The sequence below is a fragment of the Struthio camelus genome, chromosome 4 (genome assembly GCF_040807025.1).
Source record: "Struthio camelus isolate bStrCam1 chromosome 4, bStrCam1.hap1, whole genome shotgun sequence".
Classification (NCBI taxonomy): Eukaryota; Metazoa; Chordata; class Aves; order Struthioniformes; family Struthionidae; genus Struthio; species Struthio camelus.
The window spans coordinates 53,868,602-53,885,005 of record NC_090945.1 but is presented as its reverse complement, the minus strand read 5'-3'; the positions used below and the strand labels follow the sequence as shown (position 1 = coordinate 53,885,005).

Genomic DNA, 16,404 nt, shown 5'->3' with positions numbered 1-16,404 from the left:
AATCTGGAGTTTGCAGACCTTATCACAATAAATGCAAGAACATACAGAGTGACCTTGGAGTAACATAACACTGACCTGCTGTAATGGTTTAATGTTCTCTAATATGCCAGAATAAAATAAGTACCCCTATTTGACTAACACTGGCATTTTGCCACTTGTGCTGATTAGATGCCAGCAAAAAACTGGGTAAGATATCTACTAGTTGGCTATGTAGTTACTAACAGCGTTTTTGTCATAGCTGCAGACAGCAGACTATCTAGAAATAATGTGATAAAGTGACACATTTGAGAGCTCCCCTACGTAATCAGTTCTCCCTGCTGCTCTCCAGATTTCACTTTATTACTGCAGGATGTTATCAAAAGTTAAGGAAAAACACGTTGAATGGTTGAATTTGCCAAGGGCTTTTAAACTGTGGCAATCTTTAGTCAGAATACATGAAGTTTTTCTAGGATTTTTGCACAGTAATTGTAGACCAGTGGTACAGGACAACACACAATGCTGTGCAATACTGTACAGCTGACTTGAAAGTATTGCTTTGTATCCAAACCTCCTCTTATACATCCTCATTACAGTCTTGTGTTCAAGTATTACAAGAGCGTTCAAGGGCCCCACCCAGAATAAGGACCCAGTTCTGCCATACCAGATGAGAATACACAAAGTAACTACAAATTCTCCCCCCAAAATTGCCTTTTCATGTGGAATTACAGACAGAGGAGGAATAAAGCCACACAGCTAAACAAGCAGCTTAAAGATAATAGCTAAAATATTTGATCTAAGCCAATCAACTCTAGATGAAAAGATTAAAATATTTATTCAGTATCATATTTGATATTAATTAGTTGCATTCATCTACATTGGGTGAATTTCTCTTTTTATTTAATTAAGATCAGTTCTGTGTTAACATTTTGCTGGCAGTGCAGGCCAGAATTCTGGGTACGTGCTCAAAAGGTTCTTCCACAACACCTGAGCAAATGGTAGCAGGTAAGGGGAGGGGTAGGGGAGAAGAGAAGGGAGAGGAAAGGAGATGTGGAAGGGCTCCCAGGTAATCCTGGGCTAACTGTCAGCTACAGTCTATGCAAACCAGGAGTCGTCTTAGAGGTTATTTACAGCATCTGGTAATTCCTTTCCCCCTCTACATTATGACCCAATATAGATGTAATTGTACCTGCAATGTGAGCATATCGCATTATAATTTAATGTTTCCTTTTAGAAAAAAAGGCTAATCCTGGCACATACGTCTGACCAGCCTAAATTCATTATCGGAAGATAACTCGGAGACATGGTCCTAAATTGCCAGACCCCAAGGGAAGCTCACCAGTTTTTCCATCTTCATTAGCTTTATATCCTGCTGATGTAGCTTCTCATTCTTGATCTCCAACACTGCTTTCAAACTTTCCAGTTCCTGTTCCAAATACATAATCTGCGGGTTTTTCTGAAAGATGTCCACAGAATTTGCTTATTACCCTCACAATTTCAGAAACAATTTAAGTATTTTTCTGCTATTTAGGAAGAGAAAGAAAATAAATGTGGTAACGAGAGTTACTTTTTCCTAAGAAGTGAAATCAAGGTGGACAGTTTTGAGTAAGAAAAAGATTGAGTACCACTTTCCCTTCTGATTTTGTTTGTTCTTTAGTTTAGGACAGTTGCAGCTTTTCTTAGAAGAAAGTGTTTAGGGTTTTTTTTTTGTAGAAACGTGGAAAAACCCTTGTGAATCAAAAGCAAGGTAGTAACGCTGTCACAACAAAACTCATTTTGTGGGAGTGCCCAAAGGCTCTCTCTAAGGCTAGGATGTCCAAAACTTATTTCATTTTACTCATAACCCAACTCAAAAAGTTATTTGAGTAAATACTTCAAAAGTTTTCAGGTGCTGGAGTAGTTCAAAAAGCACCCAAAGTTTAACCCTATGAACCTGACTGTGGCTAATTTTCACTGTTTCAATTCTAAGGCAGCTCTTACAGAGGAATCCAAAGTTGTTGTTTTTACACTCTTCTTAATAGCCCAGCAATGCAACAGCAAATACAAATCTTGCACTGTTGTAGAGTGTGATTCATCTACTAGACAGCAAGCCAGGACTTGAATCTGAATTTTTTTGGTCAGATCCATTTCCATCAAGGACCTCTTTTCCAGGGTAAGCAACCATCTGAACTTTGCAAAGTAAAACATATTCTTGAAAATTTAAAGGTGAAGTCACAAGCAAAATAAAGAGAAATAAAATAAGTTTCAATCCATTTCCAGGTAGCACAACTGGAATAGAAACAGAAGTTAATCGATGATTAAGCATGTTGTGTAACTAAGTTTATCTTTACACACAAACAAAACTTGTTTTAGCATATTTTGGTAAGACTACCGGTGTACTGAGTTGAGTAACAGCTTCATTGCCACATCAGAAAAATAATGACTTGCAGGGAGGGAGATGACCTGCAGTTTTGTGGGACGCAGCCCACAGACAGTGGCAGCATGCTGCACTGGAAAGTAAGGACGCAACCAGTACCATTCACAGTTAATGCAAAGGCCGAATCAGCTATGCATTTCATTCTCCTGACAGTTTTTAAGGATTGTGGCATTTGTAATTCTTACCTAATTTCTACTTTTGAATAGAAGTCTGTGTGTGGAAATGCTGATGTGTCTCAGAGAAAGAGGCAAACAATTTGCACTTAATTCTTTCTTTTTATGGCTTTATACAGAATTTAGGAGCTATGGAGAAAAATGACTTTTTTTTTTTTTTTTTTTTTTTTTTTTTAAGTGTTTCCTCCTCTGCTGTGAAGAGTTAAAACTTCTTTTTTAAAGTTACATCTAAACTACCATGTTAGCTATTGACAGTACAGCACAGTCAGATAAAAAGACTGAAAAGTCCAGATAAGATTTTTACCAAAAAACAAAAACACATCTTTCCCCTCCCCCAAATCCTACAGGAATATCAAGTGACACTATTTAGATAAAACTGGAGAGTTAAAAATACACCTCTGTCTTCAAAAGGCTCATGGAAATTCTTGCTGTGCAGAATTTGTATTTAGCACAAAAGAGCCTACTGGGTCAAGTCAATCTTTTCCCATAGAGAAGCCTCAAGCTTATGAAGTTGTTTTATACTAACTGTTATTCCCCTGCTCTCAGGATGGGAGAGGTATTTGCAGCTGTGTAAGAGGCACTTGCTATTGCTCCTTTACATCGCTTAACATCTGAACACGTTTCTGGAATGCAGTTCAAACTGCCAAGTGCAGCCTCCCCATGTCTGCTTTGGTATCATTCCTCCCAACCACAGCAATGTACTGTGGTTGCAGATTCCCCCTGCTGCAACTCTGCCCTGCCACTAGAATAAGCAGCGAGAGAGAAAGAAATTAAATTCCAGCATAAACTAGATCAACTTCTGTTAGGTTAAGTCTGCACTTTTTGCACACAAAGCAGATGCTTTCTCTGGCTTTTCTTCCCCTTCCCAAAGCTCACTGATTGTTCACATTTTCCACCCAAAGGGCTCCCAGCTCCTGGAAAGAGGCCAAATTGCTGGGGTTCTGCTTTGCTGTCCTCCGCCCAGTCAGGTCTTCCTCCTGCTCCTCTTTGTCTTACCTTGTGGTCTCACATTGCATACACCTGACCTTCTGTTTTATTTTCTCTCTTGAATGTTTGACCAAGTCTTAAAATGGGGAGCGTGCGCCGAAGACTGTTCTCAAATTAAATAGCAGAGGCACACAAATCTGTGTCCAAAACCACTATCATTAACAGACTGTACCATCATAAAATACAGACTTACTACACTTGCATGTGACTTGCTTCTAGGGGAAACAAATGCAGACTGACCATTTTTAGTAGCTAAACTGGCAAAATCTAAAGATGTGCCACTAAAAGTATTTTAAATGGGTTTTTAAGCCTAGAATTTCTCTTCATTGGATAAGTAATACTAATGCTCAAACTGAGAAGACAAGCATGTTTATATCTAATCATCTCCAATACATGAAAAACCTCTGTGCACATTTGCAATTCCAGGAGAATCACAGATGACAGCAGCCTTGGGAAGACAGACAGACAAAGAAAAGTTTATCTAAAGCATACACCAGCAACAAGTATGAACCAGTTTGGAAAAAAAAAAAAAATCATTAAAGACTAAACTATAAGAAGTGAATTTTGAAGTAATGATACAAGACAGCCCACGCTGATTATGGCACTTTTAAAGCATTTGTTGATCATAGAGAAAGTTATGTTATGCCTTGTGTGCTATGCTTAGGCTTTCAATTTAGCTTAGGCTATGACTTACTACACTGGCTTCGATATTCAACAGTTTTAGATATTTCTGATGGTAAAGTTAATACACATCACTGTCTAGCGCTTGAGAAAGATTTTTGGTAGGAAAGTCATTTATGCAAAATATTTATCAGAGCCGTATAGCTCACAAGAAAGGCAGTTCCTTGACTAAGAGGCAAGGCTGTTGGCTGCAAGAACGTTTTAGTAACAAGACAAGTAACTTACTTGGATGCTCTAATCACATTAGCTTATAACTCCTTCAGTACATTCCCTGAGACCAACTACATGTCATTCTTGGAAATAAATTAAAATGTTACATAGCTGTCAGTTACACGAGGAAGTCTGTGTACTGACTTAATTCAGGTGTACGCCTTTCAGCAATGGATACGAATGCATTAGCTTGCCCATATCATCTCCTGCATGTCTGTTCATCAGTACTAACGACTTGATAGCAAACCTTTCATATTATGCAATAACTTCTCCCCCCATCCCCAGAAGAGAAAAACAAGCCTACAAGATTTGTTAATCTGCTTTACTTTTGAGGATCAGGACTTACAAGATTGGCTTTTTCTTTGGCTATTTGTTTTTGCTCTTCTAATTTCAGCCTCTCACTTAGAGAGTCATTTTCACATTTTAATTCATCAATCTTTTTCTGAAATGAAAAGATATGGTATAGTTAGGCCAAGAATTCAGTGCACCTCCCAAACACCTTGCAAGTTTTACACTGTTGCCATGTCTCAAACCCTTAACAAACCTCTAGCAATTCCTGCTTCTCTTTAAAGGAATCCTGAAGCGACTTCCTTTCAGATTCATGGGCACTCTTGAGCTCTGAAACAAATTATTTTTTGCAGATTTTTAATATTGTGTAAGACATGGGGAAAGAAAGAGCGAGAAGCAAACATACATAAACAGTCAGTTACAAAAAACACCGAAAGAACACTATTACCATTTTCAAACAATATAGGAGATATACAAAGTATCAGATTTATCACTGCTTCATTTGCTGATCATCCCCTCACGCATGCACTTAATTCTATTTAATTAGCTGGCAGCATGTCAACTTTGAAAGCATTCATCTACAGGCAACAAATAGAGGAACTGAGCGCAAGAAACACATCTGACAAAAGCTGAACTTCTGAAAGGAAGTTTTCTAGGAGCTTCTAGAAAAGCATTTCTTTTCTACACTCATTCGTACTTTGGAAATATCAAGCAGAAGACCTTGCTCCTTGATTGCAGGGGAAGTGTCACCAGTTTTAATGAGGTAAAAATCTCATTAGAAACTGGGTTGTCAAGCAGAGTTGGAAGGAGGAAGGAAATCATCATCTCTTCAGTCAATTAAGATGCAATGCCATTTAGAACTGAGCACGCTCACCCGCTGCCCTGAAAAACAACCTTCACCCCAGGTACAGTGTACACAATGTGTAATATTTCTCAGCTCAAGAAACGTTTCCATTTTTATCTGGAAAATACACAACCCCAATTTTGCTGGATTTCAATTCTGAGGTGCTCCTTATAAAAACATGGTGAGGGAGGGGGAGCAATTTACTTGCTACCTTGAGATTCTGAGGGTAGTCTGCAATTTAGGCACATCTTTTACTGAAAGAAAGGAACTCCAATCTTAAACTGTTTTCAAGGTGTCGTTCAACTATAATGGGATTACTGGCATTTCAGTATGTAAAATAAGCCTTGTTCTGTTCCAAAAAAAAAGGAATTTTGACAATGTTATTAACCATAGCTGATTACCAAGAACAATTAAAAGTTGAATATTTATGTTTATAACTAGCAGGACTATAGTGCATGTACTCAAATACAGAATACTTGCCTGAAAAAGAAGATTCATATTCCTTTTTCAGCTCCTCTACTTTTTCTGAGTGGCTGCTTTCAAGTTCCAGCTTAAAGTTCTCATGTGTGATGTTTAAGTTGTCAACCTGCAATATGACAATATGACTTCCTCCCCCGCAGCTTATCAAATTAATTCATTCATTAATTCATTAAAGCAGCATTGTTACAATGGCTTTCTGCATTATGTTGAGCACATGTTTTGGATAGTCTAGGTAGCACTTAAAGATAGCGTAAAACGTGAGAAACGAAGCCACACACAGCACTTAGTAGATGAGAGTGATGCCTCATAGTTCACAGATACTAACAAGATGATGTATCTGTTGCACACACGGAGATGTTGCAAAGCAAGTTGACAGGCTAGATGCGTTTTTATAAATCCTAAAACTCAAGCTGATGCAAATATCCAGTAGAGCTCCAGAAGTCATTGGAGTTTGTAGAACATCAGGAATCTGTACTATGCTTAAACATTAAGATCTGGGCAACTCAGTGTAGTAACATTTTTCTAGTTGCAATAAAGTGGAGTTTCACATCACACGAAGCAACCAATAACTCAATTATTAACAAAAATCAGGACCGTCTGAAGGCTCATTTGTAACAGAAAGCAATTACTAGAGAGCATTTCTACTTCAAGGGTCACAAACCTGCTCTTGAAGTTGTGCTTTGTACTTTTCAGCTTCTTCAATGCAGATGTTCTGGAGTTTCTCACATTCTGCGGTGTAAAACTGTTTAAGCCTCTCCTCCAGCTCAGCTAAATCATTGTGGTGTTGCTGATTTAACTTCTGCACAAATCCTTCATAAGCAGCTTGCAGCTCATTCCTGTCTCTCTCCAATTTCTCACAAGCTGCAGAAGTTGTTACTGAAGATTTCAAAAGAAGAAGTAATCAAGTTCAATGCTAAATTCACATTCAGTCTTTGTTACAGGTATTAAAGATAGTAATGAATACTCTGCAGAACAGCAGCAATACCCAATACAATTTATCCATAAATTAGTGCCACCTCCAAGAACACAAAAAGACGATTTTGAAGATCTTCGGAAAAATACTGAATTGGCAGTCCATACACTACTTCTGCTGAGAATTACTTGAATCTGGAGTTACATCAGGAACCCATATAAAGGGCACAAACGTGACAGTTTGTCATGACATAAGAGATACATCAGTGAATGTCTCACTAGAGATACTGGAGTGCTCTAATAAAAAGGTAATTGAATTTACTACTTTACCTAATTTGATCCCATTTCAGTAGTGAATTTCTCAGAGTACTTTTTTGCTGTATAAACCACTTAGCTAAATTGCAAAGTCTTAATATCCTGAAGACCATCCATTCAACATGTTAATGACAAGCAGATATGCAACAGAGAAGCAATTCTAGCCTCACATGGGCTACCCAATACAGAGTGACAGAAAACACCAAACCTCCAATCTGAAACATACTACCGACACGCACAGGCCTAAGATATTTAAATATGCAAGATACAGGAGAGTTTCAGGCACAATGCAGAGTAGTAAGAAAACCGAATAATTACAGTGTATTTCTCTTTCCAGATTAAACACAGGCCGGCTAAGGCTACTGCCTAGGTTTGTCTCCCCGTGTTTACAAGTGATTAAAAGGCAAGGTAGAAGTTAGTAACTTCCACTTCTCAGCTTTAAATTTAGCATTCACAACTCCAGCTAGAAGGGTCTTAGTAGGGGGAATCATTTTTCTACTCTTAATATGGCTGCACCAAACATCTTACAGTTCCAGCTGCACCCAAAGGCTGGAAGCAAGGAGAAACAGAAGCATGTGGTCACTGAATATCATAAGCAAATTGCTTAAATACAGCCTCTAGTGCTTTTGTTTAAATTAAATAAATAGATTAGCCAATATATGTCTATTTAAGAGAAAAAATAACTGGAATGGATTAAACACAGGAGGAGAAGTCATACATACATGTATTTTATAACCTGCTTGGCAGGCTGCCTGAACGGTATCAATTTAAACTCTATATAAAAGCACTGGAACATGCATGAATCTTTGTACAGGCATTACAGGAAATTCTTAGCACAGCTTTGTTTGAGCCGTAAGATATACATACATTACAATATCTTAAAGCACAGATTCCCAAATCAGTACTGTCTCAGCTGTTAGTGAAAACAGTCTTTCCCAGCAGAGTGCCTGAAATTACATACTTGTCAGATTGCCACTTTGCTACAGCTCATCAAGAGCACGCGAGTAACTGAACGAACGCTAGTCGAACTCTGATTCAAGGAAACTGTAATGAAGTCCCAGCTCCACGGCAATCACTTGGAACCTGCACTTGAACCAGCAAACGTAAAAAGACTGAGAGATGAACTGTGTCAAAATCAGTTTTCATGTGTACCTACCTGAACTAGTTCTAACAGGCTTAGCTTTGTGTTAGTTCTGTTTAAAAGGTCTGCTGATGGGACAGTTTTAAACAGAGCTGTTCATCCTGTGACAGGCAACAACCCAACGAACGGTTCAACAAAACCGTACCAGAACACTCTTCAACCAAAGCTGATTTCACAGCTTTCTATACTTGGAGGGAGAGTGGTCACCAACAAGTAAGGATTTTATTACCCTTCATTCCTTATGCCCACTTCTATAACAACTGCTTCCTTTGGAAAAATAAAACATTAATATTCACACTTCTAGCACATCACATTGGTGTAAAGTTATTGAATATATATATGCTTTGCATTGTCATGTTTTGGGGGAAAAGGGAACATGGTGGGATAAGAGGCTTTATTTTATAAAGCAAAGGAACAGGCAGAGTGCCAAACAGAGCCATTACACAGTCACATGCAGAACTGATCTGATCATTTATAGCACAGTAAAGAGGTATAGCTGAGAGGCAAATCAACTCACATGCCTCATTTAAAATAACTAGCAAAATGCTTCAAATGACCCACCTCCTTTAAAAGGAAAGAGGAAGAAGCAGTCATCTAATTCTTTATTTGTAAGGCCAGAGTCATGCATTTGCCTCTGTTTAAAAGAATTTGCCTTCTATCATGCTCTTATCTTTAAATGTCAGGTGGCCAAGCATGTGGAATTTCAGGTGATACGTAACATTTTATAGAACAGAGAAGTCAAACAACAAACCACGCCTTTACTAAAGAAAGCAGTCGTGTTAGTTCTCGTTCAGCCAGTTTGCAAGTCAGATTTATGAGAAGACTAATGTCACAAAGTCAAACAAAACTAACTTTAAACCTGCACTGGAGGTTGAAGGTTGTGTTACCTCGAAGGTCATGCCTGGCCTCTGAAATGCTTCCTTGCAGATTTCAAGCCTGATCTTGACAGAATCGAAGATGAGTCCCTGTCCTCAAAGCACAGGCCAGAATGACCCTTACGACGGCTTACGCGAGCTCCCAATGTCCCAGCCAGGCAAGAGCCTGCGCATGTGAGGTTCCAGCCAAAGCTCTGATCGAATAATTCTTCGCTGGCAATTAAGAGAGCTCCTGTAAGCCAAAGCCGTCTGTCCCTGCATTCAAGGCTCATAAGCACGTGCAGCAAGTTATTTTGCACAGCCCTATCCGCTTCCACAATGAATAATACTAATGACTACACATTGCCTTATTTCAGGAAAGGGACAAGCCATGAAAAAGGCAAATAATTCCTTTATCTGGCCGCTCATCCACAGCAAGGGGACGCTGCAAAACTTGCGACTAACCAAACTGGAGATGATGACTATTCAACCTAAGAGTTTTCTTACAAAACTGGTGCTTAAAGAAAAAGTTTGTTACCTTGAGGACATGCTCTTCCAGTAGCTTAAGGATCTGCTATACAAAATGTCTATTTTGACTTCTCTTTCACTTCAGAAACACTCAGCGTGCACGCTTCAGAGTTTTTGAACGCTACTGTAGCGCTTCCTTGCCTTCCTCTCCCCTCTGAGAGCACTTCCCTCCGCAATTCCACGTCTTTATTATGCCACGCATTAAAAGAGAGTTTTGTGTTTTGAGCACAAAAACAACAGGGGATAAATGGCCCAACAGCATTGGAGAGAAACATCAAATTAAAGAGAGGAAAAGAGGCACTAGCCATTTATCCATTAAGTAGGTTCAATCCCATCTCTAACAGTAAACAGTTTTAAGCTTTCAAGATCCGTACAGAACAGAGGGAATGCTGTACTTGGCAACCAGAAGCAAGATTTACTTCATTATTCCAACAGCAAGGCCATTAATATTTTATCCCACTTAGTTGTCCCAGCCAATCATACAACACTTTCTCTCTCTCTCTCTCTCGTGCACTTTATTATTACAACAGGAAGCAGGTTTAATCTGCATTTTTAGGCTGCTTAACACCCCCTTTATTATAAATAAAGAATTTAACTCTTTTGGGCCAAACCTCTGGCAATGACAGGAAACTTCTGAAATTTGGTAACAGGATTCTTCCAATCAGAAATGACGTTTCTAACATGCAAAATTAACAATCATGTTTAATTTTTAAACAATGGCCACTATTGTCTCATGTATTTCATTGCCAAGCTTTCTGTGTCCCAGACCTGTAAACAAACACCACCCCCCCCCCCACCAAACACCACAGAACCAGACACGCGGCAGTTGCCTGCAACAGTACAAACTGCAGTGAATCCAAAGCACGTGAGCTGTAGCAACAGGTAAAGGAGCGCGCAAGCTGTCTCATCTATTTCTTAGTATCCAAGAAATCTGTTCCACATTTTCAATAAAAGCATCCAAGGGATAAACTCTTACAATTGTGCGATATCTCCTTACAAAATTTAGTTTGTTCTAACTGTTCTAATTCTAATCATATAACTATATAATTATACACACACCCACTAATATAACAAAACCAATTCGGTCTTTATGTCTCAAATGCTTCCATGAAATTATTTTTCAAGTTATATTCCCCTAAATGCCACCATAACCATAGCTCTAAGAAGATGAAACAGTATTGAACCTTTAGTTTGAATCCTAAATTATTTCAAAACAAAAGTTATCTTCATAAAATTGTCTAGGTCACTCACTGGTCTAACTATGACTTATGAAAATCTGTTAGTATGTACAAATCCTCCTTTTTGAAACACAACACACTAGAACAGTAAAATAGCAACATTTTAATATGTTTGGGGGATGTGGAAAGGCAATAATTACCAAAAAAAAATCAAGTATTTTAACATGGTATTTTGTCACAGTGCATGATATTTTATTGCTCTTTGTATTCCCCACTGGAAGATTTATGTATATGTTCCTTTGACCAGCAAAGCTGCTGGAGCCATACAAGCTCATCATAGATTTTTTTTTTTTAAATTCTAAAATATATTCATGTTTTTGGCAGATTCTCCATATTAGAAATTCTTCTGTCCAAACATCATTTCAGTTTATTACCAAGTTCCTCTTGACGTTACTTTTATGAGATTAATGGTACAGAACGTTCAGTTGCATTTCATATTTTTGTTCTTGGGCAAGCTGAAATGAGGTTAACCAAAAGCACGCTTTAAGCTACAGTTAAGTGTGTATGGTTGAACACATATGAGGCATTCAAATATCTGCAAGGAAGTAAGTTCCTGCCCTCTAATACAAGAAATACTACAGTATCAGCAGGCAGGCAAGAGTATGACCTCTGGAAGTGAGATCTCCTCCCCCCCCCCCACTCACCCCAGCCCAGTAGTTGGTAAGAAATGTCTGTTTACTATTAAGCATTTTTTAAAGATCATCATAACCTGAAAACCAAATCATGTTCACTCCATCCTTCAGTCAAATAATAGTCTTAAAGTATTTTGTAGGTTGGGATAAAACAAGTAATTCATTAATAAAGGGTATCAAAATGGTATTTTAAAGAAAATACTCTTTATCAATTGCCATAAAGTAAAAGGAGAAGAAACAGAGTTTAGACATTTGGCTATACAGGATATGTGCAAGCACACTGAAAAAGGCTCATGAATTGCAATTTTCAGACAGTTAACATGCAGGCTGAGTCAGCTTTGCATCTGCTGCTGGGTCAGTATTGAGCTGGATCGTGTCCAGGACAATTGCAAAGAGACTCTAAAACAATTTGGAATTTAATTAATTTAAAGGGTTAGTTTTGTGCCTGTGAAAAAATATGCAACTCTTGCAATTTCTACTTACCTGATTAAACAGGTAACTAAGAATAATTTGCACGTTCTCTTACGTGTTGTTGAGAAGAGAAAGAAGAGACAAACAGATATGAGCTCCAGGTTCCCCAAACAAAGGCATTTATATTCCAAGCTTTTTGGTTTAGGCCTTGTGGCTGGAGTTTGTAAGGAAACTCAAGTTAAGAACACTACTGTTCCTGTATTTGAACTCCTTTGAAAAGCCTATCCTCAAATCCATCATCACTGCTACCTCTCACACACATTTCCAACTACCAAAATCAGAAAACGAAGCGTCTTGTAACCATCACTCACGTGGAAGTGATCCAGAGACGCTGCTCCGCAACACAGTAGTTACTAAAGTGCAGTTCTAGGATCATGATGCTTACTTAACTCAGTCCACAAGAAAACGTTTGTACACGTTTATTAAGCCAACAGATATCTCGGTAAAAAGGGTAATACAGAATAATCTAGTAAACTGACCATTTGATAGCAAGTCAATGTGGTTTTTGCAAAGTAAATAAAGGAGTTTGGGAGCGTACACAATTAAACTTCAAATGAACAAACTCGGGACTGTGCAAGGTGTAAGCTGCAAGAGATTTCTTGTTTGTCTCAAACTTGGCAACATCCAGTGCACAGACTACAGTAAGCCTGACACACCTGGTTCCTCTTCCGAGACTGCCAGTTCCCAAAACGTAATGCATGTTGTTTTAAAAACAACTGGGGACTCCATGAGACATGTACAATTTGTACAGGCAGCCTAAGATAGATTCAAATTGCACTTTACTTTCTGAGCTCACCTGTGCCTAACTCATACTGCGAATTAAGATAAGCAGCACTTAAGATTTCCACAGGCTGTTTTGAGGTAAGGTCAGCTATATCCATTTAACAGCAGCAGTACAAAGCTGATTAGTGGCTATGTGTATAGACTGATTATTTGCAGCTAAGACTAACATGACATGAGTTTTGTTCTTGTACCTCGTCAGCAAGTGAGATCTGGCTTTTTTATTTTTTTTTTGGTTAACCCAGCCTTTTTAAAGCTTGTTGAAATTGAAGACCTGGCTAGTTTTTAATTTCTGTGATTAAATCCAGTCCCTTTCACATGCTGAGGAGAGAGACGTGCAGATAAGCTAGACATGTGACATGGTGAAGACAAGGGAACTGCACGAAGACAAATGCTTCACTGAAATCATGGTTTGGAAACCTTACAAAGGGAAGCGAATCAGAGGTTGCTACTCAGATGCTTCTGGAGAGTTGACACACACACACAGTCTCAAAATAAGGGGAACTGCTGACGCCGTCCCCTTATGCTAGCAGGGTGTCAGCTAGCATAGCCTTCTGACACGTCTGTGATGAATATGCATCACAAGTCAATCAAGCTGAGTTACATTTGAAGTTTTCTAGTTACCAAGCCTCTGAATGGCATATGCTTGAAACAGGAATCCCACAGATGGGCTCAGCAGGCTGATAATAGAAGCAGGACTAAATAAATAAGTTCATGGGAAACTCATCTCCAAGTTAGAAATCCTCAGAAACAACGGGCAGCAAAAGTGCTGGCTAGTTTTTGGTCTACACAAGCTAAGCTAAATCTAAGCCGAATTTTGCTGTTTCTATTAAGTGACCAAGTGTAGTGACCAGGGTGATAAAGGAAAAAAACACTGAGGATGTAGGCAACTGGAGGAATGGAGAAACCTTTTCTTGCTCTGAGAGCAATCTTTCTGAAGTCATTTTTCAGCCATTTGTTTTTTTTAAACAAATGGATTTTATGGTTCACCAAGAACGCAAGAAACTCATTTCTACACTAAGATTCTGGTTTCATGGATGTAATTTTAAGCTGACACAGAAGTGCAGGCTGTCGCTGAAGAGAGATACAACCACCCTCCTCCACCCTGCTCACAGCTCCTTCTCCTTCCTTTGCTCTGGCCCCTGAGGCTCCTTCAGCCACATGCTGAGCTAGACCAGGCCCCTTCACCACTGCAGCACTTCAAACCACTTGTCTCCGGCACATGCAGGCCCCCAGGCTGGCTCTCTGTGCAGCTGCATGGGCACCAGGGCCAACACAAGGCACAAGACAGGGACACAAAGATAGAGGAAGACAAGGTTCTTTCAAAGACAGCCCTGACTTGCAGCTCCCTGAAACTACTGCAAAACTGCAGTCCAAGCATTTCATCGGTACAACAGTTAAAGACTGCAGCCTGTCAGGTGTCACCATGCACCACGCTCTAGAAAAACCTCAGATTTTCACCAATCTAACTCCAAAGAAAGAAAATGTAAATTGGAAGAATTCTGGCATTTCTGCAGTGCATTTGTTACCTTTGGACCTCTCGCGTATCTACTTAGGCTGCGAGGCTTTCTTTACCTGTGATACTGCTCTTTCACACATCTGCAATTTTATGCAATATCAAAAATGCTCCTCCCACCAGAAAGTTTCATTTTAAAATAACACTTTAAACTGGACTACAGTAATAGCAATGAGCAGAGAAACCATGCTCTGTTGGTTCAGCTGAGGGGCCAACCCCCCCCCGCCAAGCTTTCAGTTCTGACCAGTTGCCAGCGAATGCCCATCTTATTAATCAGCACTGAAAAATAAATCTGGAAATTAAATACAGCAGCTGTGCATAATAAGACCTGTACTCACATTCAAGTTTGGCTGAGATCACACTCAGCTTCTGAAGCACGTGAAAATAAATATTCAAACTTCTCAATAATAAGTGACATATCTGAAACTGCTCCACATAGATAACCTCTGTTCTCAATTTTTTTTTTTTTTTAAAAGGTGTCTTCATCATGAGAGAAGTGTGCTTTTATAAAAGGCTAGGCTAGCTTCACTTTCAAGTGCTACCAATTTCAATTCAATGGCGTATTGCACTCTGGAAAATTATGCTGCTTTGAGCTCAAGAAAGACATACAGAGTTAACATTAAATGCACTTAAATCAAGCTTCAAAAGTTGGCAAAACCTGCCCTTGAACATTATAGCTCGGTTTCATATTATAGCTGTCCATGAGGATGAGTTCAAAGATTTAATCTCATTAGCCTGATAGCATTTCCTTCTGTTAATTTTACACTCATTTAACTAAAAGCCACTAAGGCGAAGAGGCAGATTTTGTGCAGTATGTTTTATAGCTTTGGGGATTTTTGCCAGCAGATCTCTAGAAACAGTGTACAAATAATTTAGGGATCAAACAGAAATATATACACTGTTGGACATCCTCCCCTTTTTAGAAAGCGAGTGCCTTGGTCACCAGATACATGTTTTGTGCAGACGCCCTGCTAGGCGCAGGCAGATCAGTGCCAGGAATGCAGTGAACCTGAGGTCAGGCTGTCAAGGCTCCAGAGAAACGCAGCGATTAAGCATCTGAGCAGAATTCAGTCAGGGAATTAGATGACTGCCATTACCATACCATGCATCTGTCTTTCCAAAGACCTGAGTTTTCCTCTTTTCGTTAAAATTAGGAAAATAGGTTCTTACCCAGTTCTCCTCGAAGGTTAACTAGTTCTTGAGATAACTCTTTATGCTGTTTTAGTGCTTCTTCCCTCTGTAGAGAGGAAAAACAAAAACACAGACCAAAAACATTTGGTTACTAGTGGTGTGAATAGGGCACCTTCCACCAATTAACTTACATGGGTTCTGCAGGAAAACAAGCGGCAGGAGTGAGGAGCCAAGATATGAATCATTTAGGATAACAGTTCTGCTGTTACAAAATACACAGATGTTCTTCTGCTGTTAAGGAAGTTAACATACTTTAAAACAAAGATTACTTTTTTCCAGGATAACACTGCAATTAAAATCCTACCTTGCAGCAATTAATTACATATTTTATGATGGGTGTAGCAACATAAACCTACAGCACATATCAACTGATACCTCTCAAGGGCGGTAGATGTGAAACAGGCATGCATTAAATATTTATCTTAAGCTTACTTCACAAAACGTCAACCCAAAATGAAAAACTTTGCTAAAAGCTCAATCTTCCATGACGCAAAGGCACAGCCCAGTTCAAAGTTGAACACAACTTACCCCCTGCTCACAATTTTTAATTTTAAGCTAAACGTTGGTTCCTATTCTGCAAAGAATTACAACGCATCGGAGTTGCAGCCAAACAGAAAGCCCAAGCCCCCCACTTTGCCTGGAAGGAGGCGGTAGCTGCGGCTCAGCCGGGGGCAGGAGGCTCCCAGGCGCCTCGGCCCCAGAACCCACCCCAGGGAGAAGCGCCCGCGCAGCCGGAGCCGCGGGCGCCTGGTGAGGCAGGACAGGCCACAA

At 39.4% G+C, this 16,404-nt stretch overlaps 1 protein-coding gene across 1 annotated transcript in view; it reads right to left on the bottom strand.

Annotated features, from left to right (window-relative positions):
• Window positions 1-16,404, bottom strand: part of MTUS1 (microtubule associated scaffold protein 1) — a 129,600-nt gene that overhangs the window by 6,629 nt on the left and 106,567 nt on the right. The window contains exons 9-14 of the mRNA XM_068942765.1: window positions 15,613-15,679; window positions 6,717-6,931; window positions 6,056-6,161; window positions 4,988-5,061; window positions 4,790-4,885; window positions 1,316-1,432 (exon numbers count right to left, since the gene is read on the bottom strand). Of these exons, the coding sequence (XP_068798866.1) occupies window positions 1,316-1,432; window positions 4,790-4,885; window positions 4,988-5,061; window positions 6,056-6,161; window positions 6,717-6,931; window positions 15,613-15,679 (675 nt within the window). The remainder of the gene's footprint in view (window positions 1-1,315; window positions 1,433-4,789; window positions 4,886-4,987; window positions 5,062-6,055; window positions 6,162-6,716; window positions 6,932-15,612; window positions 15,680-16,404) is intronic.